This window comes from Tubulanus polymorphus, chromosome 7, assembly GCF_964204645.1.
Source record: "Tubulanus polymorphus chromosome 7, tnTubPoly1.2, whole genome shotgun sequence".
Lineage (NCBI taxonomy): Eukaryota > Metazoa > Nemertea > Palaeonemertea > Tubulaniformes > Tubulanidae > Tubulanus > Tubulanus polymorphus.
In genome coordinates, this window is record NC_134031.1 from 18,567,738 (window position 1) to 18,595,407 (window position 27,670).

The following is a 27,670-nucleotide window of genomic DNA, read 5'->3' on the forward strand; positions in this document are numbered from 1 at the left end:
GCCTCTCCTCTCTGAAGATAAGGAGTAGTGTTGATAACTACCATGGAGAGGTGTTTTAGATTTTTCGAGCCTTTACCAGAAAATACCAGACCTAAAACAAACAATAACCCAACCGTTATCGTGAACGAAGCCGGTGAGATAACAAGCGTTCAGAAACAAATAAAAATGAGCAGTTTTGAAACAGAAAAAAAGCTTACAAATCTTTCAGCTGTAATATCGGACACAGAAAACATCGTGTACATTGACCATGCATTTACTAAACAAATTGATATGATGATTTTGGTTGGAGTCAAGATGACGGGTCGACGATCTGTGAAACAGACAATAAGAGGAATATAAACTAATGTATATATAGATATGTAGGTACATATCACTCTGAAATAGGAATTATCTGCACTGTGCCATAAGGTGAGTTAAGTGCTGAGGACACCTAGCCTTATATCAGTCAAGAGTCCTGTTAACTGGCCGTCGGTATAGCGATACCGATATATATTGATCGAGTGTATGCCTGAACGAATCATAAGACAATTACATCGGGTCCGGTAAGTCCGCACGAAGTTTATTTCACAGTCTGGGATTATATGTGGAAAATGTTCTACCACCATATATGATATATACATGTTGTATGTGATAAATCCAAAAAACAAGTATGATCTTCGAACCGGTACCGTACCCGTCATTTAGTTTTTTTTTGTATTCTATCATGAAAATGTTCAATTTTCATACAAAACGCTACAAAACATTTTGATACAATAATTGTATGAAAACGCACCGGGGGTAGAAACAGTAGAATGAGCGATAATAATTATTATTATCGCTCATTCTACTGTTTCTACCCCCGGTGCGTCGTAGACGACACTACAAACAGAATGTATGTACCCAATACAGAGACGTCTCTTGAGCGTGCTTTGACTGTAACACAAACAGGTATTTTTGTTGTTTCCGTGCCATGAATTTACGTTATACAAGAAAATACAAGACGCAACACGACAACCGTAAGAATTATTCGTCAAGACGATTCTCTACGAGAACGATCTGTTAGTGGAAATGCGTAAGTAAGATTGAAAGAGTCATTGGTGTTTCTGATGAAACACAAACATACAGAAAGAATAATCGAGGTATCTCGATCTATAACGCAATCTGGATCGAAGTATCGACGATTTGAAACTACCGTTTTGTTAGATTTGAAGTGATTCGGCTTTAAGTTTCAGCTTGGTGTGAAGACGAAGGATAAGTTGTTACACATAGCCGCCTACCCAGGGGCGGATATAGGGGGTTCTTAGGGTTCTGGAATAACGTCGAGCTTTGTCTGTGCCCCTTCGAGATGCCCCTATTTCCATCCCTATATCATTTGGCATGATTTTGCCTAGTAAGTGCCCCTGAAAACAACATGTTTGATGTAAAGTGCCCTTTTTTGCCGTGACTTGAGATAGAACGTTCCCTCCCCCATAATAATAATAGTAAAATCTTCTAAGACACGAATTAAACAAATCTTGTGGGTAGCCATTTTTGTGGAAAACGTTTTTTAGGAAATCAATTTCTTGTGAGAAAACAAACCAACTACTGCTTATGGTATATGCTCTATGGAGCAGACATTGGATTAAGCCAAATTTCCATTTTTGCGGAAACATAGCTGAAAAGTTTAGAATCAAGCTAGTGTAAGTTGATTTTCTAAATACATGAGAAGTGAAGGTACCATCATCCGTTGTTGGGAGCGAAATATACGTATCTAGAAATGGAAGTGTAGACGGTCCTATTTCTGAAGTAAATTTAAGATTTGGGTGTAGTGCATTTAGATTCTCCAGGAAAGATGCATGTATTGAATCACGTCTGAATACACAGAAAATATCATCAACATAACGTAGGTATAACGATGGCGCGAAACTTTTCCCTGAACAATCATCTAGCAGCTTAGATTCAAAATAAGCCAGACAGAAATTAGCCATAGTGGGCCCTAGAGGGCTGCCCATTGCAACTCCATCTACCTGTCGAAAAAATCTATCGCGATACATAAAGATTCCACTTGTTGCTATTTTCATAAGTTGTTTAAAGGTAGCCTTATCAAAATCTGGTTTAGTAGTCATAGATATGGTCTGCTATAATATTGATAGTTTGTCCCAATGGTACATTAGTAAAAAGTGACACGACATCAAAGCTGATCAGTATATCAGTAGGTTTGAAATAGAATTGTTTCAATCGCTCCAAAAAACTGGAGGTACTGTCTAGCATGTAATTAGAAGGAATATGTGGTTTGATAATATTGTCAAGGTATTTAGCCAAATTATACTCTGCTGTGTTTAACAAGGTCTGAAAGGAAGACCTGGTTTATGAGCTTTACAGAGGCCATAAAGTTTGCCTGGTTGGCTGTTTATGTAGAGCCTTTTGTCTTAGTAGTCAAAACATGACGAGACATCTCGTTGTAGAGGAGTCGTATTAAGCAGGGGTCAAATAGGTAAACGCGAAAACTGGTGCGTAGGTTAAACATGATTTTATCGATATACGAGTTTTTGCTACGAAGCAGTCCAGGTAAATCTCTCATTAGTCCAGGAAAATTACTCATTAGTCCAGTTTGATTGCTCATTTTCCTGTTACAAAAATTACTCATTCATCGGTTGACGCTACTATGATCTTGCAGTATTCAAAACATCAAATAGTCTAATTATTCTTCGCCAAAAAATGCGAACATGTCGCTTCATGTTGCGCTCTGTATCTTCGCCATGTTCAAATCATGTGACAACGTCGCGATGGCTGATTGGCTGTTCGTCGAAAAAATGTTCGATAACATCAGCTCGTCGCCGTGTTGTGGCGGCAGACGTTACGACATTCACTAATACAATGCTCGATATCAAAATGAAACGTGTTTGATTGATATTACATAAAAGTTCCTTCTTCAAGATATCGTGGACGCTACGGTCATGGTCGCCACAGCCGCTGCATTTGAATCATACCTGAGTACTTGGATTAACGCACTGTTCATGGTGCATGGTTGATATCTTATGGCTTATAGTTTTGGGTTTAAGATCGAAGTACTTCAAGCGCTATATTTATTATATTTCTTATGTAAAGATCGGACGCTAGGTGATATTGCACACAACTGAACTAGGTGTCTATATTCTCAGACGAATCGATCGCCATGACAACTACTAAGGAGGCCATAATTTGCTGCAACAATGATGATGACGAGCAATCGTTGGAAAACGACAAAGTCGTCAATGACGCACCGCCACCGAAAGCTAAAGAACAATGGGGCAAAGAGATCGACTTTTTTCTGTCTTGTATTGGATACGCAGTTGGTTTGGGTAATGTTTGGAGGTTCCCGTATCTATGCATGCGCAATGGAGGCGGTGAGTAATGCATGTCAGAATAGACGACAGCACGGAGGGTGTCATTCATTGCTCGTTGATTATCTATTTTGCGTGCAATATCTCTCCTCAAATGGCTGTAACACTAACATAGAAAAAACAAGTGATTTACACAATCAGAGATCAGGTTCACAGTTCCACAATCATTTTCGGGTAAATTTGACTCAAGAATTTAATTAGTTCATTCCTAAAGTTTTAACTCTGGACTGAGTAAAATCTTTTCAAACTGTGGAATTGGGTCCTGCTTAACGGAACCATCTAGAGTTGATGGTTAAATGCTTTAATCTTAGAGTCAAATTCTAATCAAGAGCTATGAAACCTGTGGTTGTTTAGTTATTCAGCATTAGCCCCCGGCTCTGTTGTTATTGTTCGAGCTTCAAATTCTTCCACGATTTTATCATTTTAGGAGCGTTTCTGATACCGTATTTTACGTTCATGTTCATTGCGGGGATGCCTCTATATTTCCTCGAGCTTTCTATTGGACAATACTCAGGGAAAAGCCCGCTGGCCGTTTTTGATATAAGTCCGGTTTTTTCAGGTAGGTTACTGTTACGAACTGTGTGAAATATTGAGCCAATACCTTAAGATAATAACTGTATAGCACTGTAGAGTTTTTCTTCAACTTCATCGATGCAGTTAGGTAGTTATAATTCAATTGCTTCCAATCTATTGTCTCATCTCTACGGAACCCTTTGGATTCTGAGATTCAGAATTGATAACACATTTTGAAAGAGTCTGAAACATGTGCTGTTCTCTAAATCAGACTGTAGGTGCAGTTTTCGCTAACCATAAAATGCTGGTGAACATCATTTTAGATGATACAGGTGCTAGACAAAATTACGGATTATCATAATCATTATCATAATCGATACATTATCGACTAGACTAAAATAAATATTTTGCATACATTAACATATTCAATGATCCTTGATGAAATAGAACAAAAAGTATGATGAAATATCAAGCTACAACCCCCAGTTGATCGGCGGTTTCGAAGCTTAGATTAACTCCGAAACCGCCAGACAATAAACTCTTGGATATAGAAAAAATTAACCCCAATCAGTCACTTACCGGTTCAGACTGGTTGTAAGATTGTTTGAATGAACCGGAACCGAATTTCTCAATTATGTACTTCGATTTGAAAGAAATTCTGAAATTCCTGTTTCGATCCCGGCAGCCGTGCCGGTCTTTGTAAGGGACACTAAAATCATAAACAAAAATCAAACAAAATCGACCAATCAAATAATTATAGGGTTAATCCTTATTAAAGTATATATGATTAAAAATTGTGGGTTTCTACTGAACTCTAAATACTGAGATTAATATCAGTCTTTCAGTTCATGATGAAATATCGTTGTAGGACTTGGCTATGCAATGGTGATTGAATCACTCATATTCACAGTTTATACAAACATAATCATAGCGTGGATCATGTACTACCTGGGGATGTCGTTTACGAGCTGGATTCCCGTGTGGGGGCGCTGCGACAACGCCTGGAACACGGAGAACTGTATCGTAACCGGTGGAGATCGAATGAACCCGAATTCAACAACATCGACGAATTACAGCTCGACAACTAATCAATCAACCGTTACTACAGCCGCATCCAGCTTCCGTATCTTTCACCATGGCAACGATTCGTTCTTGCCCTCCAATACATCGAATACATCTGTTCTAGGAAAACCGATGTCATCAGGAGAGGAATTCTGGCAGTAAGTGAAAAAATCGTTCCCCGTCTTGATCTTGTAAAATACTTACCATGATAGATATAGTAGAATAAGAACGATTCTCGTTGGAGATAAGATTAATCGGAGTAAAAGTAAATTGAAAACAGGTTGCTAAGATGAAGAAGATAACCGGCCTTGACCTTGAAAAAAAACTTCAAATTTGAATAAACTCAACCCAAAAAAATGTTTAAAAAAACTAACTTGAAAGTTAATCGACGTCTTGAAAATAGCATTATCTAAGCGTTGCTTGGACCGATATGGTCGACAATGAATAGTACATGTTCCCTCGGCAGGGATGCGAACCTGATGGCATCTAGACCCAGCCACGGCACGAAACCCTGCCACACTAGACCGGTTTAGCGCACGAAAGTCACTGAGGCAAATTTCACGGATGAACTGTGAATTAAAAAATCCGGGTTAAAAAAAAAACAGTAAAGTAATTTTGGATATGAATATATTGAGAAGCAGTCTGACCCGATTACTGATGACGTAATGCACATCCACTCTCACAATATCCTATTTGCAATTAAAAAACTTTAAGTATATGAAAATAAACCAAAATAAAGAGCCATGAAATGCATTTCCAATATTCGCAATTGTAATCGTTATTTGAAACACCAATTTCGATGACGTAGTGCACATGGATTCGCACACTATCCTATGATTGACCCTGTATAGCAGTATATGATATTTTTGTAACGGTTTTTACGGCGTCGGATAATTTAGATTTGCACGTTCTAGATTTGTGTTAAAACTGAGAGCTATTGTAGAAAACTTTGATACAAAGGTTACCAGGATGATACAACTATTTAAGATGAAAAGATAAATCAAAGAGAATCTGTTTATTGTTGAGAACTGTGTACTCAATAAGGGCTCGTCTACGAAATGGCGATGAACAAGAAATGGCTAGATGTATTCTACGTGAAAGCAGTAAAGAATCTTAGTTGCTGAAACTATTTTAGTAAAATTTCCCCTAACTCTCTACGTGTAATACACCAGACGGGAGACGAAATAAAGCTGAACGCACGAATGAAATAACGCATAATACGATGATGGTAGTAATATTTGTCACGATTTGGTGATAATCAGCTTATTTACTTTTTCATCGCTGAATCGAGCGGTAACGCAATAATTATATGGCAGTTTTTTGTCGCATGAAATCCTATGTCAATACAGAAAGAAAAGCTTTCGAAATGATTCCGCGCGCTTATGATCTAATCTGATGTTTTGACTAGATCCTAATATCCACATTCAGGAATACAAAGGATTGTCGAAACATTGTTAAAGTACCTCATTAGCTGATCGAAAAATTTCCGTTACAATAATGCTATATGCATTGATAACAGTATGCGATATTTATGGGGTTCTGTGTGAGTCGATGTGCACTACGTCATCAATCTTGGCGTTTCAAAATAATGATTACAATAATTGTGAATTTCGGCAGTATTTTGTAGTTGAATACATTTATTAGCTCATATAGAATGTTTGTGTTTTAATTGTTATTCAAGAGGATGTGTCAGCAACTAATCGGGGCTAGACTGGTTGCCGGTTGATTCCATTCACTTATTGATATATTCAAATCCAAAATAACTGTATTGATCCTTAATATTATATTGTTTATATCATATTATTTATTGTCGACAATATTGAGTAATATGTGTGTTATTTTACAAGGCATCAATAAACTTTCAAGTTAGTTTTCTTGTATCTTTCAAAATGTGGGATTTTGTATTTTTGGCTCTTTATTTTTGCCTAAATTTACTTGATAAGAATAGATTATGATGGTCTTCTATACTTTGAAATTCGTATGTTCACTGTATTATTACAGATATAAAGTTCTGGAGCTTACGGATGATATCGGGAATCTAGGCGGCTTCCGTTGGGAGCTTGTCGTCTGTTTGTTAGCCACGTGGGTTATCGTGTTCGCGTGTTTATGTAAAGGCGTCCGATCGTCAGGAAAGGTAATAAAACCGTTAGACGACAATGTACTGACCTACAGAACTCCATCCTAGCCTGCCAGGGTTTGGTTTCCGCGCTTACACAAGCGCGAGCTTTCGGCGGGCAGCAACAAAATCCTGGCAAGCGACAGAACTCTTCATTGTGATAGAATATCAAACAAGTGATCATCGGATTCCTTTGTTTCCAGGGCTCAGTTTTATGAATAAGTTGAAGTTTTAAACGGTTAGGTTTGAAATGTAATTCTCATTTTTTGAAGACAAAGAAACTGGGCCCAACTGAAAGTTACGGCTTATACAAATTAATTGATAATAATACTTGTGTTTATTCTAAGGTGGTGTACGTGACGGCTACCGCTCCGTATTTGTTCCTGATCGCTTTGTTAATAAGAGGTGTCACTTTACCCGGGTCTTTGAACGGTATCATGTACTACGTCAAACCGGATTGGAGTAAACTTCTGTCATTCAGGGTGCGTATTTTGTCTACTTTACGGTTCCTGTTCGGTAAATAGTGTAAATGTTGTTTTGATATCATCGCTGGGAAATTGCCAAACAGTCGAATTGTACATGGAAAAGTTCTTGTAATTTCAATGCAATGGAATTTATCAAGATTATCATAAAATGTCGTAAGTGGAGAAAGCGGTGCACAAAACGTATCGGGTAATGGCTCTAAAACCGGTGCAGCCCCTAATCCCAACATATTTAGGCCCGTTTCGAGGACAGCGCTTTATTCCAAAATGGCACAAATATGTTTGGCAAAATGCTCGAAAACACTATTAACGCCAACCAAAGTTTTCCCGACCTTACCCTAGACTCAAACCCACAACCTCCGTTAGTGTCAAGTTAGTGCCCTAACTACAGTGATTGAACTGTAACTCAGGATTTGTCTGGTCAGTACGGTGATCGTTTGGCTGACAGTAGTGACTCGTATCGTTGACCCAATCAGTGTTTTCTAACGGACCAATTGGTAGGAACTTTCGAAGATAGTTCCGGTATATTTCCACCGAAAAGGTATTTTTCTTTTAGGGAAAACTAGAATGTTAACAAACTCATGTATAAAACAATTCCAGAATATCTTTTTTCAATACTGATTATAATGTCGGACCATATGTAAATTTCAAAATTGTTTCGCCTAATAGAAATGGGCGCTAAAGGCTTCAGGGGGTTTCGCGGGAGCAACCCCTTGATGCCATGAAAATAATTTTTTTAGATATGGTCGGAAGCTTGCTTGCAAATATTCTACTCCCTCGGTGCAGCGTGGGGTGGCCTCATTACAATGGCTAGTTATAACAAATTCAATCACAATATATACAGGTTTGTTTTAGGTTATTTCAAGGTATAGAATTCGGTATCTATTTCTCACAAAATCGTGGCCTAAAAATTACTGTGAATTTGACGCAGCTGTTTAAAATATTGGACATCGTGTGCTGCTAAAAAATTAAATTAAATCCTTTTAGATTGACAGTGCTTCCAGTTAAAAAATAGTATTTTTTCGTTGTAGCTAGTTTAAAATGCCACAATTCAAAGAATTACTTACATTAGTTTCTTCTGGTGTTCATCAGTCTAAAATTGAGAGCTTTTTTGGACCGACGAAAGGCAGTATAGAAAATGCCGGGAATATTTCAATTTTTTAAAAAACTAAATTAAATTCAGTCATTTATACGTGTATTTATATTTTCACGGATATTGGGATATCGTTATTCGATAACTGTTTCATACATCGCAATTACTTGAACCGAAAAAGTGTTTTTCGCTATTTCAGGGATGCGATAGTGATACCTTTTGTAACATGCGGCACAAGTTTCTTCGCTGGATTCGTCATATTTAGTGTGATTGGTTTCATGGCTCACGAAGCGAATTTACCTGTAGAAGAAGCGGTCACCTCGGGTACGTTTTGCAGGACTGTTTAGGTCTAGTGATTCAAGATTTTGCGACCCAATTATCTTAAGATTTCTACATTTATATTGGTTCTTGGGCTTCCATGAGACCCATATTCTCGTATATACTGTATGTCTGCCGTTCTGTCTGGGGACTGTCTTCAACTACTTAGCTTCGTTTATTGCGGGACGATGTTGACGAAACTTGACTATAATGATAGTATGGGGGTCTGTGCAGTGCAGGGAATGGGCCCAGTGCTCAACTCAATTAATTACAGTGACATGACCTTAAACTGAAGTCAAAATTAAGAAAATCGTCGAAACAAATTTTGCTCTTGGTCCTAGAAACAACATATCCAAAATGCGATGGGAACGAACGTATGGTAAATTTGGGAGTTCGAGTTTGAGGGTAAGAACCGTTATCGCCTATGGCTTGTTTTCCTCTATGATTTACACAGGTCCAGGTCTGGCGTTTATCGCGTACCCGATGGCTCTAGCTAAGATACCCGGCGCGCCCATCTGGTCGGTGATGTTCTTCTTGATGTTGTTCACAATAGGATTGGATAGTCAGGTAAATGTTTAGATTTCTGTTCACGCAAATCGTTACAAATCACATTTCTGATTTAAATCCAGATTTCTGTTCACGCAAATCGACTTTTCAACATTTTGAATTTCAGTTCGTTACGTTCGAGACTTTCATCAGCGCTTTCGTCGATAAATTCCCGACGATCAGAAAACGTAAAATGTTGTTCGTGATCGGTTCATCGATTGCCTGTTTTCTTATGGGTCTCATATTCTGTTCAAGAGTAAGTATATGTATATATCTGTACCGTGTAGTTGTCGGTTAGAACATCGAGATCAATTCATTAATGACTCAACTCAATTATATTATAAAAAGATCATAAATATTGTATGAGATTAACTTGAATTTTGTAATGAACACATGGCTCCCAAACTAACGCTTAATTTGATCCAGTTCCACGGATTTTATTCAGATTTTTTCCCGAACAAAATGGGCTTATCATCATTATTAATTCAGATTCGTGAAACCGGGCCCAGATCTACCACGGATTTTATGTAAACCTAATTTATAAGAATAATCAAAATCCCGATCTATAAAATATCCAATTTCCAGCACCACGTTTATGCCTCGCGTACCACAGTAGCCTTCCTACTATCTCTCACCGAAACGCCCGTTACCAAAAGTTTCCAATTCAGAAGTTTTTTACTTAAGTTTCATTCAAGTTAAGATACTTACATAAGAAAAAAAACAAAGGTCGTACAAGATTGTCCAAGAGGGATCACCCTAAAAGAAAGCTCATCGGAAAACATGAACTCATTTTTTTTGAAATACAGAGAAGAAACTTATGAATTTTTGAGTTTTTTTAGGTATTAATAATTTCTGTAAAATTTCGGGGCAATTTGACATTTCAAGGAGGGGATGCGCATTCGCTGCACCCTCCCCTTCGATCCGCCCCTGAAATACAACAGCACATAATATCAGATTAATGAAAGATGGTTTGTTTTCCGTTTTTAGGGTGGTATGTACTGGTTTCAGCTGATTGATTGGTTCATGGCTCTGTTCACATTACTGTTAGTCGGAATCTTAGAATGTATAGTCATCACCTACGTTTACGGTAACCTCACTTTTCTATACATCCACTAATCAAAAACTATGAATCGATAGACAATATTGATAATCGCGATGAGATGTGATAAGTTGTAGAGATAATCATCGCTCTGTGGGTGGCTCCACTTATGAACGTCGGTGTGCGATCGAATAAAGATTATTGTTTGTATATTTGTGTATTTGATGCAGCATCGTCGGCTCTGCGCATATAGCCAATATCAAAGGTCTAAACCTATCCTAGTATTTACCTAGGAAATAACTAAATCAAAGCTCCCTGGCGGCCCCGTTACCCAGCATTTACCCGAAACCAAATCAAATCTCCGGCTCCTACCCCCCTCTCCTCCATTTTGCTCTCGGAATACATAAAATCAAAGCTCCCCAGTCCCATAATCCTAGCATTCCAGTGGTGAAATAACTGGTTACTCCTCAAGATACACACCGGGTTATCTTAATATTCTACTCTTAAACATCGGAAAACATCGTAAACGGTCTAAACATTTGGATACCGTGCAGTTTCGTAAACATGTATATAGAATCCAAAGTCTGGGAGGGGTATACATAGCTCAGGCGTAATAAACTCTATGTAACCTTTTGAGCACTTTGGTAGTGTTGCGTGTGTACGTAGTAAACCGCGGCCGGCGGATCGTTCCCTTAGTAACCGTCCGGGCTGCGGTTTCAATCAATGATGATATACGCTACGACGAATGTTTTTTATGAGTATAATTGAAAATCTAATAAAACGTGAACATCATTTTCTAAATCCCGACAGGAGTTGGCAGGATTTACGGCGATATAGAAACTATGATTGGTTATCGACCCTCGATTATATGGAAAGGACTGTGGGGTCTATTGACACCTTTAAGCCTACTGGTGAGAGACTACTTCCAATATTGTTCCCGTCGCTGTAAAACATGTAGAGGATGCCCCAAAAAGTGACCCATTTTCGACGAGTTATTTTGTCAACGATCGGATAAACTGATTTTATTGAAGATTTTGGCCAAAATAACCGTAGCGAATTAGATCAGCAACGTCGGTAAAATATTTAGAGATTGGTCGCAAAATGTGCGAGTTCAAAATACCATGTTAAAAATGCGATATCATTAAATTACGATGAAGGTCGCGATGCTCGGATATTTCATTTTCTACAGGGTTCAGTTTCACAAAAGAGTTTGACCAAGCTTAGACAAAAAGACTGTCGTGCACTGTTTAATCACATCTAGGCTTGTAACACTGTTCTATTTATTAATATCAATTCGGTCGTCTTCATACCATTCAAAATGCTGCTGCTCCTCGCCTTATTGTGCAAAAACGTAATTTCTATAGTATGATGCCAGTTTTTTTTTTCTAACTGCACTGGCTCATCTTCACCCGTCAAGGGATTCGAACCCACTACGCTAAAGCTGTTCCCCGAACTGGTGGAAGCGAGTTCGGGAGTGATACCGGGAACCTGGCAAGCGAGGATTGCACTGGCTACACTATTCAGAAACGCGGAGAGTTTAAAACAGTTGGTTTTAAAAGCAGTAATTGGTCTTTCCCTCTGTATATCAAAGAAATGTTGTCTCTTCATGGACCAAGTCGATACCTTCGATCCACAAATCCGAGTTATTTTGCCTCGTCTCGTGTACCTTTTGATATAACGTTTTTACGGGGGAAAGCTTTTGTCTAAATTCATGGAACAATCTACATATCAATTAACGCAGCTGTTGATGAATTTAAATCTGGGTATGAAAATATACCTTTTTAAACAACATTCTATTAAAATATAACTGCAAAGCAGCGATATCGGGTTTTCTGCATGGCCTTGTTCGTATTCTTGTTTTTGTCTGGTTACTGTCGACCACGATTGCTTGTATGCTGACGGAGCCGAACAATGCTATGAAAATGATCGGAATTTTGAATCCTCTTCAACGGTCAACACGGTTGCTGTTGATGAATTTAAATCTTGGTATGAAAATGTACCTTTTTAAACAACATTTTATTGAATTAGAAGGATGAAGTATTTGGCACAGGCCGAAAATGCTCGTGCAATGGCTATGCTGTTGGTTTCTTCGGGATTTCAGTGAGGACAACAATTCAACCTCAACTGTTTTAAGCTTAAACTTTTTCGTGAAAATTGACCTTGTTTTGAATTTGAGAATACGTGCATAATTTGCGACCGATATTTAACTTGCGTTAGTTTAATCATATCCTAAATCTAATCCCTAAAAGTTTTCAGTAAAATCAGTTGATTTTACACTGAGAAAATACTTGTCAAAATGCGGTGCACTTTTTGGAATACCCGATATATTATAAAGTAGTACATCAAAGTTGTTGTTTTTTTTCGACGGAAATTCCACTGTTTATTGACCGTGAAAGAATATTCAATTCCTCATAGGTCACGCATAGACAGGAGATTATTCGTACATACAGACAAAAAAAGGCTGTTTTCTTTCCTTTTGTTCAGATATTCTTGACCTACGTGCTGGTAAAACAGGTTTGGCCCTATTACGGCACGTATAGATACCCTACTTGGGCGATTGGTATTGGTTGGCTGATCGCTTTCGTATCGGCGGTACCTATCCCGTATTGTATGATAAAACAGATCTATCTTGCACCGGGGACATTTAGACAGGTAATTAATTGAAATTCAAAATACGCCACGAAATTGTTTTGTTCTGGTGCCAAAAACGCGGATTATCCCCACGCGACCTTTAAAAACCTAGGACAGCAGTGTGAAATGTGTTGTCATCATCCGTGACACTTGAAAAGATAACTTACGAATCATGTACAGGAGATAAGCTAATCCTGTTACTGATAGAAGTTGCGAAAAAAATCCCCTTCCCCTGAATGGGACTGAACAGGTTGAGAGAAAAGGTTGAACTCAGTGAGCTGAAGGTAATCTGTTGATAATACACTGCTGATGCTCAGCAGGTTGAGAAAGAAACCTTGAACCTACCACGCCCTTGACCTTCAGCAGATTAGAGACCTCAAACCTGTACAGGGGATCGAAATATCTCCCTCTCTTTGGGCAGGAAACATCCATTTTTGTTATAAGAGGGAAAATGTTGATGAAAATGTCGTCTTTTTTCAGCGATTTGCTCGTTCATCTCGTCCGGCGCCGACCTGGGGCCCGAATATCGTTAAGGAACGAATCGACGACGAAAAACTGATAATTCCAACATCGAATTCATTTATTCTCACAAAAATATCCAAATGATCACCGTAATTAGTTAGCCGTAGTAATTAATATGCACACATATCTATAATTTCTTTTTCTAGCATTGAATAAAGTTCTTGGGTTGTTTTTTTTCTTGTATATATTTCGATTGTTTTCGTTGATTGTGAAGTCGGAATTATCACGAATTTGTGACTGTTCCGTTGCGCCGATTTTCATTACCATTGCCATTTGTCTTTTGGCGTTAATTTCCGTGAATTTAAACCGTAACGGGCGTCATTCATTTACAACTGAGTAACCCCTTTGAGAGTTGAATGGATCTTGATTTACGTTAGTCAACCGGCTGGATTCCATGGTATTTTTCCACTGACTTGCCCTGGCGAATGATAGTTGCCGCGCAGTACAATACCGCTCGCTGGTTGCCAGACCTCAGAACTTGTTTGCACGTCACAGCTGTTAGACGCGCTTTCTGATAACTGTGTCAAACTATTTGATCATGAAGGAAATTGTAACAACTTGTTGTAACGAAATGATGGTCGAAGAAGATTGTGGGAAAGGTGACAATGAAAAACCAAAAGCTAAAGAACAATGGGGCAAAGAGATCGACTTTTTTCTATCGTGTATTGGATACGCAGTTGGTTTGGGTAATGTTTGGAGGTTCCCGTATCTATGCATGCGCAATGGAGGCGGTAAGTTTTTAAAATCTATCTCGCGCTATCCGTTTATTATTTAACGGGTTATTTTAGACTCGATCGCGGCTTGAATGTTGCCGAATATATATGATATATTCGTTATGTTTTCCGCTGATTGCAGGTGCGTTTTTGATTCCGTATTTCACGTTCATGCTGATAGCCGGAGTTCCGTTGTACTTCATCGAGTTAAGTATTGGTCAGTACTCCGGAAAAAGTCCGCTCGCTGTCTTCGATTTGTGTCCACTATTTTCCGGTAAGTGAAAATTGAGTAGTCGATTTTTTTCATCACTTTTAAGTGAATACTCAGCTGTATTATATAGCGATTGACCTGAAGTTCCGAACCACTTAATGTACCATCAATTGCCGGAAAAAAATTCTAATCATTCTTTCTCTTTCTACGTAAAAAAGATCTACATTGATTTTGTTTATTAAGGTCGAAATTCTTCTTATTTGAATTTAATCGTTTTGAATCATATTCGAAATTTCGTTGCTCACAACACTGGTAAATTTCCACTCGTTTTCTTACGTTTATAATTTGTCGCGCACGCGCATAGCCCAAAGACTGTGTCGGGTTTTAAGTGAATTTGTTTTCGTTTGGAATTTCATTCACGAATCGAGTGTTCTACTTATTGTATTTACGAAACTTGCCGAACGTGTTTCGACGGAACCGGTTTTGACTGAATTGTCTCGTATTCCGTTATGGCATCTCTTTGGGGGGTATGTTCGGGCGCATTGTCTCCTATGGAGAACGAACAAGTCGAAATTGACTTTAATCAGTAGGCTAGTAAGAAAGAAAACAAGTTCATTGCCTGAAAATAATAGTTAAAACACAAGTTTGTTTTCAGTCAAACAGTATTCAGAAATTGCCAGCCGACACTATTTTCCAACTGCCTTTTTTAGTCAGAACTTGCTTACTGATATAGTTTTGAAAATTAAATCTAGCTGAAATTTCACATTTTCCGTGAAACATCGATCACGCGGCGTTGAGTCTATTTTTACAATATGTACATAAAACATGACTCATTGAACTCCCAGGTTCGGGTAATTTTCTATCTGAATCACGTTTTCATTTTGCGGAAAATATTTCCGACTCGAAGTTTGACACCAGTGGCAGTAAATCGGTCTGATTTTTTTTCACCCTTAATCTTCTCGATCGTTAGATAATCGTCGAAAAGAATCTCACGCGGAGTAATCTCGAATTCTGAGGTCAACGGTGACTCGTTTTTCTAAATATTCTGTCGTCAATGTGATAAAAAAAGAATCGCTCGGGCGTGTGGGGCTACGGTAGTTTAATTAAGAATACGTCTGTCTATGTATTTCGTGTGCGGCTTGTCTCCGAAACGACAAGAAAATACTCGCGAGGGAAATTCCGTTTCTGAACTCGAAGGCTGAATTTTTAATGTCTGCAGTGACGGCCGGTGTCGGTGCCATATGCGAGTGGAAATTTCCATTCTTCGCGCTGTTCACGTGTTACCATTGAGTCGGTTTTACTATGGATTTCATTATTATGCACCGCTTAAAGCTAATCGCATTCATCATATTCACTGGAATTTACATAAAAGCGTGTTCGATATTCTATATACTTAAGTAAATCCGGTCGTGGCTGTTCTAACGCGCAGTTACGCTTGCTTGAATTTCACGAAATGGTTCCGATTATTAACGTCACGCTGTGACCTTGAACTTCGAAAAAATTGAAAATTCATCCCGAATTATTTTCCTTATAAAACAACGAGAAAAATACATATTTTAAATGAACAATTCTTTCTGTGTTATTGTTTTTATTTGGTCTCCGTGTTTTGAAGCTAGAAACAAATATGTGGCGCCAAATATGAAATCAAAAACAATTCCTCGTAAGAAAAACAACGTGAAAATCGCACGAAAAAAACCCTATGAATTTTGTTTTTCAGGTCTGGGCTATGCCATGCTTATTACGTCATTAATTTGTACAGTGTACTACAACATGATTATCTCATGGATTCTGTATTATATCGGCATGTCTTTTACAAGTTGGAATCCTGTTTGGGGAAGCTGCGAGAACTCGTGGAATACAGAAAATTGCCGAGAGTCTGTAGGCAGCCTAGGCCTATCATCACCAAACTCTACCGTCTTTAATGAGACTCTGCACAACGTATCATACATTTCTTCCCCGAATCACGCCTTGTACCAATCGAATTTCACCGCAAATCATACGAATTTAACGAGTAAAAAATATATGTCTTCAGGAGAAGAATTTTGGCAGTAAGTTTTCTTTTTCAACGCAGCGAAGAGCGAAATCTCCCCGCGCTCTATCACTCTCTATCTCTCTTTTTCTTGCTCTGTTTCTCATGTCACGCATCAGGGTCGAAGTCTTCACATCATGTTGGAGTTCGTTTTGGCGACGGTGGTGGACGGCGTGGTTCTTGCGCTATTTCAGCGAAATAGAAATGATAGATTGTTTCGTTTGACATGTATTTTTCATAGATTTATTTTTTCGTCAATTTTACAGATATAACGTGCTTGAATTGACCGACAGAGTCGAGGATTTAGGAGGTCTCCGATGGCAGTTGGTTTTATGTCACACGGTTGGATGGCTGATTGTCTTCGCCTGTTTGTGCAAAGGTGTTCGATCATCTGGCAAGGTAAGAAGACATCACTAAGCCATCAATTTCATTAGAGATAATGTTATGAAATTAAGTCTTTTTCCCAATTTAATCAATTAATGAATATAAGATATATGAATAAATATTCAGTACTCTTGTGACAACTGATAAGAAAAGCTGACAAGAATTTCTAGAAGATCCTTCTTCTTATTTCGTGCAACTCGTCCCGGGATTTTTAGGAGACTACGATTTTGCTTTTCAATTGATGTATTTCTAATAATAATCGCACAAGCTGGTTAGACCCTGGATCGAATGATTCGCAGATGGTATATTATTCTATTATCGAAGTAAAAGTCATTGTGTGTCTATATCATTTCAGGTTGTCTACGTCACGGCTACTACGCCCTATTTGTTTTTAGTCATCCTGCTGATTCGAGGCGTCACTTTACCAGGTTCAACTGAAGGCATTCTCTATTACATCAAACCAGACTGGAGAAAACTTCTTACTTTCGATGTAAGACTAATGATATGACGATTCATAGGCAATTTCGATACTGAACATAATCCCCCAAACCAGAGGGAAATAGTTCATTAGTTAAAAATGTCGGGGAATTCAGAGACTTTACTTTAATTTGGTAAATGTTAGGTTTAACGTTTAATGCGGAGGTTTCCGGTTCAAGCCTAAGACTGCATTAGGAAAGGAGATCTTTTAGGATGAATTACGTCTGATTTGCATCTCGTGAGAATCCCGACTGAGACGTGACTAAACTATTGAATTATCTCTTTGCAATACAATAAATTCTATTCATGAGAAGATCGACGCAAAATGTCGCCAAAAGGAATTCGAACAAAAACGGCTTTTTACATCTCCTACAATTTCGCTCATCGTGACACAGTTTTAGATTGACATTATTTTGACCTATTATTGGCAGCCCCATCTCCAACCGCGCGGAGAATAAATAGACCACAGATCCAATTCATTATATCACACACCTGCTACGTAATATGTGGTCCAATTTCTAAGCATAGTTAATTGTATATACATAATTTATTTGCAGATCTGGGCCGAGGCTTGTCTTCAGATATTCTATTCACTTGGACCGGCGTGGGGAGGCATTCTCACGATGGCTAGCTACAATAAATTCAGTCATAACATTTATAGGTACGTAATGTCTATTCCCACGCACACTTGCGACTTGTAGAATATCGCCATGTTGTCGTAAAAAAAAATGTCGCTAGGCGTAGGCTGATTATTCATATAGATGATACACCAGCCTATGACAGATGGTTTTACGGTCTATTATGCCGTTTTAAATTATGTTGATTATCGCACATATCGTCGCGGCCATAATCTACATCTGAGTCACTATAAGCCTGACGACAGCGGTGGCGTTTGTCATTACTGACAAAGCTGTGACATTATTCAATGAAACACGTCGACAGATATTTATGTCATGCGTCTACTTATTTTTTTTTTCCAGGGATTCTGTACTGATACCGGTCATTACTTGCGGAACGAGCTTTTTCGCCGGTTTTGTCATTTTCAGCGTAATCGGTTTCATGGCTCATGAGGCGAATGTTTCTATTGAGGAGGCCGTCACATCAGGTATATACCGGGTGAACCCGCATCTCACCACCCTGTGCCCTCATGCATTAATCAACCCACAAGTTCCCGCATATGAACACATTGTGCACCAATCTATATTCCAATAAAACGTCTATATAATATAGTAATAATAATAGTACAATGACGATTCAACTGAAGTCACATGAGTTTCAATGTTTCCGTCTTTAATATTGACAAACCTTTTAGAATCATGTATTAATGGAAATTTAGAATTAAAAAGAATGAACGAAATTATGGCCACAAATTGAAATCTGAAATTATATTCATTTGAATTTCAAAATTCATTGTGATTAAAATAGTTTTACTTTTTCCTTTAATACAATATAGGACCTGGTTTGGCGTTCATAGCCTACCCGATGGCGCTAGCAAAGATCCCTGGAGCTCCGGTCTGGTCCGTGCTATTCTTCTTAATGTTACTCACAATCGGGCTAGACAGCCAGGTAAGAAACAGGTTGGATAAAAAGGCGAACGAAAAAAAGAATCCGCGAAATTTCAAAAACCCCGAATTTACATTATTCATACAGCTCTGAATGGGAACTGCGTGCAATCGTGATGGACGCAATCATATCTAGTTCCCTTCAAAAAGCTTTTTCAAAAGCCTTTTCTATTCAAAATCGTGTTTAGTTGTATTACGCAAATTTATTGTTAGATAAACATTGAAAACATTCTATTTGATAAAAGTGCTTTTTGGGCATTTTTTTCCTAATCATATTTAATTTGTCTATGAAATACAACGAACACGTTTTCATCGCGATCTAGTTTCTCTGTTTAGTTAATTATCGTTGCATATTCAGCGGCGCAGTATATCAATCAATTTATCATTCCCTGCATAGTTCACAGTAATGCAGATATCAATCTACTCTCCTCAACCTACACAGTGTCGCCCACCCTCAGCCTGGACCCCGCCCTGACATTCGATGGTTTATCGTCATTCTTCCGATTTCTGATGGTCCGCACTTCGCCTTGTCTTCAGAACTTCCCCTAGATATTTTCATTTCAAAATGTACTTTTAAAAAAGACTACAAACGCCAGGCATTATCAATATCACACAAGTGATCGTATAAGTCCACACTTCACATGTGTTCAGGACTTTACCTGAGACGTTTTAAATTAGAAATGAACTACTAACACCAGATATTAGACATTTTATCACCACACAAAAACTGATCGTCCAAACTTCACATGTGTTCAGGACTTTACCTGAGACGTTTTAAATTGAAAATGAACTACTAACATTAGATATCAGCACATCTTCAAAAACTGATCGTCCACACATCACATTACAATAGTGAATATCTGTATAATGATGTGATTCATGGCTGCCGATTGATGCGCGCGCGTTATTGAAACTATTGTTGAATTGTATTTACAGTTTGTAACGTTTGAAACGGTGCTGAGCGGGTTCACGGACCGATTCCCCAAACTACGAAAAAAGCAGATGCTGTTTACTATCGGGGCTGCAGTCATCAACTATCTACTGGGTTTACTATTCTGTACTCGGGTAAGATACATTATCAATACATAGAATATATGAATGACAGTAATCGATCTGCATTTTTGTCATATTCCCAGACAATGTTTTGGCTAATTTGTTGTATTTTTTCTAGGGTGGAATGTACTGGTTTCAGTTGGTAGATTGGTATATCGCTGTGTTCACGTTAATTACAGTTGGCATATTAGAATGTCTAGTTGTATCTTATCTCTACGGTAAGAATCGATTCTTAAAGAAACGACCTGTAGGGCGGGGGGGAGATTTCTGCAAGAGTTACGGTGCGATCAAATCTTTCTGGTATATGAGCTACTTTTCAAAGCTGTGAGTTAAGAAATGAGAGAGCTGTGAGTAAATAATTATATACACGTGGAACTGTGTCAAGCTAATCTTGTACTGCCACATTTATTTGGTTCGGTCCTTGGCGAACTTCAGAGTCACAGCCATCTATTGAGACTACTGACTTTTTCCAGAGTTGCACTCGGTAGTTGTTCCAGGGTTAAAAACTACTCGGCTATATTGAATTTCATTGTTTTTTGAACAGGATTGGATCGACTATACGATGATATAGCTCAGATGATTGGTTATCGTCCTTCAGTTATCTGGAAAGCTTGTTGGGGTTTCTTCACTCCGCTTATTCTATTGGTAAGTATACATGTCGAAATTGATAACAGCCTCGCGAAGTTCAAGTTGAAGGTTGTGCCAACTTTTTAAGATCTGGTGAAATACAGGACCCAAGTTGAACAGTTGCTTTTGACTTCATCCTGTAATTGTTTTGAATCTGGTCATGAATGCGCAACGAGTTCTAGGGGCTAGTTACTGGCGTGGATCCTGATGGGATCCTGGCGTCAGAGTTAGCGTTATCCGGGCTGGCGTTCTGAAATCGCTCGTCCACATAACGAACGTACACCACGTCGAACGGAAGTTGACTGAGACGCACGCGCATTCAGAACTATGCAGATGAACCGCGGTGCAAACTTCATTTGACATTTTCACCTCCGGTCGTTGTCTAAACCTGTTAAAACTGAATACAAATTTTCCATGAATACAATACATTCAATATTTAATACAGTTGTGTCTGTATATGTTCACGTGTTTGCTACGTGAATTATTATAAATAATTTATTTAAACCAATGTAAGCTTGAATACGGCAATCTATCGAATTGTCCCGACAACAAATTAGCGAAATGCGAAGTCTTTGTGAACATAGCGTGACCCCTGGGTGAATGATAGTGCCCCACAGAGTAAACTGTCCGGTAACAAGTAATCAATGCCTATTCAATCGCATACATTGTCTCGTCGTGAAAGGGTTGGTAGTTCACAGAACTAGACTAACTTCACAAATGCTATCATATTTCCAGGTGTTCTTGACATATGTGCTTGTCGTACAAGTGGCGCCATCGTACGGCGATTATCACTATCCGACATGGGCGATCGGTTTCGGGTGGTGCATAGCCCTAGTATCAGCGGTGCCAATACCAGTGTTTATGGTGATAGAATTGTACAAACGTACCGGTTCGTTAAAAGAGGTAAGAAAAACATATATCGCTGTTACTCTCGCGTGTAAAGCGAGAATTCCACTTGTGGCAAGTGAGGATCCACCCGGTGCATGTAAGCGTTTGAGCGTTTAGAGGCCTTTTTATGAACACTCGATTAGTATATTCGAGTATGCAAAACGTTTTTATGAGCATGGATTATGTCATAATCCGTCATTTTTATGAACATTGGTTATCATAATCGATTAGCGTACTCAGCATACTCGCTCGCCGAGCAAGTATGCCGATTATCGAATCCAACCGATATGGTGTTCTCGGTAGAAGTCGCTACTGAGTAGGCCATAATTGAATAATTTCTACCTGGCGTTTTTATCAACCAACATACCCGGTTATGCTAATTGACACTAATCGGCTATATAATCTAAATAGCTAATCTATTTCGATTTTGCTGGTTCATAAAAAGGCCTTAGGTCGTGCGTTGCGGGTCGCCGGTATTTCATAGTTTGAATAAACGATGACTTTCTTTCGTTTTCAATAAGCGAAAATTTTCGACGATTGTTCATTTTCAGAGACTGCAAAAAGCGTGCCGTCCAGCTGAATCGTGGGGGCCAAATATCGATTTACCTCAACAGAAACAACTGTTAGAAATGGCTGACATCATCCGTAAAGATGAGGAAATCGACTGCGTGGTAAAAGTGCTGAAAAAATAATATTGTTCTTCTAGTTGTTTGTTATTTATAAAGTCTGGTTATTTTTCATGAAAAGAATTATATATTCTATTAAAAATGGAATTCTTATATCATATTGATATGGTATTTTGATAGCGATATACTTTTTAATGACGGTCAATCACTAGTTGAAAATCTAATTAATTCAATTAATCGTTTATTATTTACTGATTCAATTTGAATTAGAAGTCAATTAGTTGCTAATTGCTCGAATTAATTGTTATCGTTATTACAAATCATACTGCTCGAATATTATATATTTACTAAATCTGACACGTGAATTAATTAAATAAATTATTTAGTAAAAATTTCGGCACCAGGTGCTTCGATGTAAACTGCTTGTGGAAAAATTTGATGCGAATTTTGCCATTAAAAAGTAAATCTTCTTTCATTCCAAGAACAAACCGGTTGCAAAAGGGGCGTTTTTTCTATTGAATAATGCTTTGCGATTGGTTGTTCTGAAAATGATCGATTTTTAAAATTATTGTATTATATTTGTAAAAAAAAGTTTTGTTACGTTTTTTTTTCTATATAATCAACTATACCACGTGATAATTAATCTTCTTTTGCGTGTTAAATGCGCCTTTTCGCGTTTCGAAGCAAATACCAGGGATCTTAATTCAAAGAAATACGAGACACTTTTCTTTCTATGCATTTTATAACTCGCAAAAATCCGACTGACTTCTTACTCTTGACATTGGCTTTGTTGACCGTGCTGAATTCCACACTAACAAGTCGATTTTCTTAAAGAATCGCTGTTGAATTCTAACTCACAACTGTGGAACTGGGTCTCGAACCTAAATCTACAAGTGATCAAATCAGGGGACGTTCCATAAAACTACTCCACGTTTCGTTTTCAGTATTTTTTCGTGACCTGTTCTATGAAACAGGCCACTGATTAAAAGTTATATCAGAAATGTTTACTAATCCTGCATGGTAACAGGACTGTTAAGGGCCTATGATGTAACTGTATATTTATTGTATCGTATAACTTTAACATCTCCATAGGTCTCTCTAGATCTCCTTAGATAAAATCTAGAAACGCTAATATCATCAGAGCGGTGAAGAAAACAACTGAAGAAAATATCTATACGCTTTCTGGGTGTGAATCCTAGTATCCTAGGTATTATATATTTAAAAAAAACGTTTTTTTATATATAGTACCTAGGATACTGGGGTCAAAAATATTTTTTGTCAGGTCCCTGTGGTGTGAATTGGGGGCTTTTAAGTGGAATCATAATGGCCTTATGCTTTGAATTAAAACTGAAATCGTTTTCACCCATTAGAATGTTGATATAAACACAGTCCTCCATCTTTCCTACTTAGTTTTTTATAGAGACGCTTGGGTTTGATGAATAGAATATTAATACTAGGCTTCTGAAGTGTGGTGCGCCTCCTTGCTTCAACTTTTACTTGTATTATTTTTCAAACGTGGAATTTAAAACTGTGTTGTTATGACAAGTATTTGTTACCAGAGAGAAATAATGTTAATTTTCCTATGCATGAAAACAACTTGTAAACTGATGAAAAAGACTTTTTTGACACATGAAATAAAAGATTTCGAAAATTCTATCAAGATTTTCTGGTTTTTGATCGACAAGGACGAGGATGAGGACAATGGAACCCATTTCATTTCGAGTCGGCTTCAACAACCAACATGTAAAATTCGGACACCAACCACTGGAGCCGCGTTCATACGGAGACGATTTGGCCCTGGCCTTAATGGGAACGGTTCTGGCCTGAGCCAAATTGGCCCAGATTAACTGTTCACACGGGTGCCAAAATGGGCAAAACAGAATTTTTTTCAGTATGGCCCGAATCAGCCACCCAATGGAATCGTCAATGAACTGTTGAAAGCTAGTAGAGTTGCATAGTTGAAATATTACAAATCTATACCCTCCTGATCTTTCATGCAAATTACCTGCCACGTGACAAAACGCTAAGCTACCTGGGCGCCACTATCCGGTGCAAACCGAATTTTATTCAACGACTGTTTTATTCACAGATCTTCAATGAAACCGTCGTTTCTATCATAAGTTCAATAACGTTAGACAAAATAGTAATTGCGTTGCCTAATTAACTAATTTCCGAGTAATTGTTTTGAATGGTTTTTCATAGATTTTATGAATTCCAAATATTTTCCCCAAACCCGCGCCCGAGTGGTTTATACGAACACAAGAACTTTATTGGTTTGATTTAATATTAAAGCTCGGAACAATGACAGAACACTAAGAATTACGATACAGTGATGGCAACCAGTACAAAAATAAAGTGTACCAAAATTAAAAATTGAATTAAATTTCTAAGGTAGAGGGGCACAACCCCATGAGCTCCCTCGGACACCGCGGCTTGGTACCGCTAGCACTTCGCCGCTTTGCGGCTCCTTGGTCGAAATTCCGCAGTATGACTTTCTTTAATAGTATAAAGGTGCCCTTACAAAAATAGAATAACCCCACTCTCATAATTATATGTGATTCTTTTTATTTGATAAGTATCAACAATAGCATAAGCTGGTTAAACAGGCGTTTAGAGACGAAATAATTTAGGTTGTGTTCTATTATATATGGTGTTATTTTGCTGGTGCCGTCAAAGAACAGTTAGTTATATGCGTAGACATCTAAACAACCGCGTACTATACGCATAATACTAACTCTGTTCTATTCACGTGATGCTTAAAAAACTGAACCTTGATTTGGTGTTGGGAAATTACTGCTGATAGGAATAGATATCTTCAAAGAAGCGTTTAAGAAAGTTCGTCGTTGACTGGTAGATCTTATTTCGGAGTATAGGCAGACTCCAGAGTGTTGAAAAGCACAAGTTATCATAACATTTTTGTAACTGGAAAATTCGTTCGTGTGGCAGTCAAGAAACGACTAAGTAATGATATAAATCAACGAGTGAGAACGATGATAAAACATATAACATATATATTAATTTCAATACGAAAAACTGGAATATTAGTAAAACGTGTTAATGGATGGTAACTGATCTAAATTCCAGAATGGCGATGGTGTTAGAAGGTATGTCTCAAAAGGAGATACTGTTAATGTTACGGAATATAAGCGGTGGTCGCGACATTTTAACCGGTTCATTCGCCGATAATCAGTCAAATTCGGATAATATGACATCTCTGTTTACCGGCGTATCGGGAATCATTCTGCTGATATTCACCCCGATCGGGATAGTTCTGAACATACTCAGCGCCGTACTGCTCGCCTATGAAATCCGGCACGCCCGCATGCGAGCTAGCACGTCCCAAACGACACTATTACTAAGCCTGTCCGTTGCGGATGGGGCGTTCCTGACATTTTTGCTTCTGACGACGATTTGTTTCCTATGCGAACAGGCGACATTCGGATTGGTAGTTCTGTTCCTGATGTACTTGTTCTATTCCATCTCAAGGTGGATAGTGGTCAGTGTTAACATGGACAGATATCTCGGCATCAGACACACGATATGGGCGAGAATGTATTGCACAAAATCAAAAGCTAAATTTCAGATATTTCTGATGGTGGGTCTCGGCGTCTTTGAGTCAATTGTGGCGTTTATTTTGATGAAGCTGGTAATGATTTATGGCGTGTTCATCTTACAGATCGTCCGCGGTCTGATCACCTGCACGGCTGTGGTCGTTTTAAACGTCAGTCTGGTTGTGTTTGCGTTGACATCGGCATCACCCCCCACGACGCCGACGACACCCACCGCGCCACTTCAGATGGCTACCGGGACGACACCGCCCAAGACAGGGCAAAAGAAGACCGCCGCTAGTCGTAGGGAAAGCGAACGCTCGGCTAGTGGAGTCCAGGGTATTACGTCAAGAACGACTAAACGCCTCCTGGCGGTGTCGATATTGTTCATACTTTGTGAATCGCCCTGTTTAATTATAAGCTGCTACTATTTGTCTCATTGTTACGATGGGTCAGACCCCCACAAAGCGCTTCTTTCATCCCCGGCAAACTTAACTGATATTGGGCTGAATGCAACCAGTAGTAACCTCGCAAACCTTACAACAAAACCGTGGACAACAGACTTAATAAATGATACCTGGCTCACTTCAACCTTCGCAAACTCCACAACTAAAGCTCCCGAAGATGCAACTGTTTGCGATGTATTTTTCGGAATCGTTTGTGCTCTGTTCGCGTTGGCTGTGACGGATTCGTCGTTGAACTTCTTCATGTACTGTCTCGCCGGGGAATCCTTCAGGAAGAATTTCGTTAAAGTTTTCATCCGACCGCTGAGGTGCTGTCGTAAACAGACCGTGTCTTATAATCACCATCCTCCCAATTCGATCTAACCGACAGATTTTTTAATACAGAGATTGAATTTGCTTATAAACATCGAATCCGTACCGACTGTGTCTGGTTCGTCTCAGTTCATGTGAAAGATGGATCCAGGGTACGCTCCTGTCAGAAACTCAAACATTAGGTATATGCACTGCGGCCGAATCGAAGAGGCAAATTGATAAAGTCTATTTTTGGCCGCAGTGTTTGACCATGTAAATACGAAAAAAGAACCAGCGGATCCATGAATTACATATATCAGTCTTAGGTACATCAATGATCTAAGTCCCAACGAGGCCTGGCTTAGAAACATCAATGGTATACGCATGCTTACAACATTATGTTCGGAGAAGGTTTTTATCATCGAGTATACATAGGTACCTGTAGGAGATGGATAGTGGCGAAGGTACCTGTGAGATGGAGTAAATGAAGAGAGGGCCTAGAATAGATCAAATTCTTCATAACTCACATTACAAATAACGGATTACGGAGAGTATACCTTGATGACTGTTTCTAGCGAGAGAAACTTTCTTCACGAAGCCATCAATAGAATCTTGTTAGATTTGATAGCTTCAGCATGGATACGCCAGTTTTTTCGAGTCTGATGTTAAAAAAGAACTTGTAGCGCAGCATTGCGTTGTGTCTACAGTGGGTTTTTCAACGCTTCGATTTATGAAAATTAAGGGCAAACAACATTCCCAACCGTGCGGTACTACATAGAACCGAAAAACACTCGAATGAAATTACTTTCTAAATAGGTTTCCCACTTGTGTACGGGACCTTTTTCACAGAAAAATGTACATCAACACCACAAATAAAGTCTCAAATCACGAGCAAAGTCCTGGAGTATGGTTCACTTTTTGAATGCTTAAAACGGCCCTCGGGTCAAACTCCAACTGAGAACCGGGCTGAGAACCTTTCGAATTGTGTCTCAGTTTTTTTGTTGTGTTAATGTAGGAGTGTTGTATATATACATATTTCCCCGCACATATTGAAAGACGGGACAATTTGTGAGATTGACTGCGATGATAATCACGGTGACTAAAACACAGTGAACCCATAGCCTACTGTAGGCC

At 38.6% G+C, this 27,670-nt stretch overlaps 2 protein-coding genes across 4 annotated transcripts; both read left to right on the forward strand.

Moving 5' to 3' along the window:
• Positions 1–852: 852 nt before the first annotated feature.
• LOC141909007 (sodium-dependent proline transporter-like) lies at positions 853–13,825 on the forward strand. 3 transcript variants are annotated; one of them, XM_074799330.1, is made up of 14 exons: positions 853–1,051; positions 3,067–3,344; positions 3,769–3,900; positions 4,723–5,074; positions 6,918–7,050; positions 7,380–7,514; positions 8,255–8,358; positions 8,807–8,931; positions 9,380–9,492; positions 9,599–9,727; positions 10,459–10,558; positions 11,321–11,421; positions 12,995–13,162; positions 13,622–13,825. In XM_074799330.1, exons 2-14 carry the CDS (start codon positions 3,134–3,136, stop codon positions 13,745–13,747), a joined length of 1,929 nt encoding a protein of 642 aa, XP_074655431.1. In that variant the 5' UTR covers positions 853–1,051; positions 3,067–3,133; the 3' UTR covers positions 13,748–13,825. The 3 variants fall into 3 exon arrangements, with proteins under 3 accessions (XP_074655431.1, XP_074655432.1, XP_074655430.1); XM_074799331.1 differs by having other exon boundaries at positions 3,104–3,344; XM_074799329.1 differs by having other exon boundaries at positions 3,120–3,344.
• Positions 13,826–14,057: 232 nt separating this feature from the next.
• Positions 14,058–23,860, forward strand: LOC141909008 (sodium- and chloride-dependent glycine transporter 2-like). Its single transcript, XM_074799332.1, has 13 exons — positions 14,058–14,394; positions 14,519–14,650; positions 16,305–16,635; positions 16,883–17,015; positions 17,356–17,490; positions 18,035–18,138; positions 18,458–18,582; positions 18,931–19,043; positions 19,976–20,104; positions 20,211–20,310; positions 20,637–20,737; positions 21,455–21,622; positions 22,159–23,860. Exons 1-13 carry the CDS (start codon positions 14,202–14,204, stop codon positions 22,297–22,299), a joined length of 1,905 nt encoding a protein of 634 aa, XP_074655433.1. The 5' UTR covers positions 14,058–14,201; the 3' UTR covers positions 22,300–23,860.
• Positions 23,861–27,670: the final 3,810 nt, after the last annotated feature.

What these genes read in the sequence shown, in the direction of transcription:
- LOC141909007 (XM_074799329.1), top strand. An exon ending in AGAAGAAGCGGTCACCTCGG is followed by an intron (nt 8,932 to 9,379) that starts GTACGTTTTGCA and finishes TGATTTACACAG; the next exon opens with GTCCAGGTCTGGCGTTTATC. An exon ending in CACCGGGGACATTTAGACAG is followed by an intron (nt 13,163 to 13,621) that starts GTAATTAATTGA and finishes GTCTTTTTTCAG; the next exon opens with CGATTTGCTCGTTCATCTCG.
- LOC141909008 (XM_074799332.1), top strand. Translation starts at nt 14,202, where the DNA reads ATGAAGGAAATTGTAACAACTTGTTGTAACGAAATGATGGTCGAAGAA. An exon ending in TTCAGTCATAACATTTATAG is followed by an intron (nt 18,139 to 18,457) that starts GTACGTAATGTC and finishes TTTTTTTTCCAG; the next exon opens with GGATTCTGTACTGATACCGG. An exon ending in TGAGGAGGCCGTCACATCAG is followed by an intron (nt 18,583 to 18,930) that starts GTATATACCGGG and finishes AATACAATATAG; the next exon opens with GACCTGGTTTGGCGTTCATA.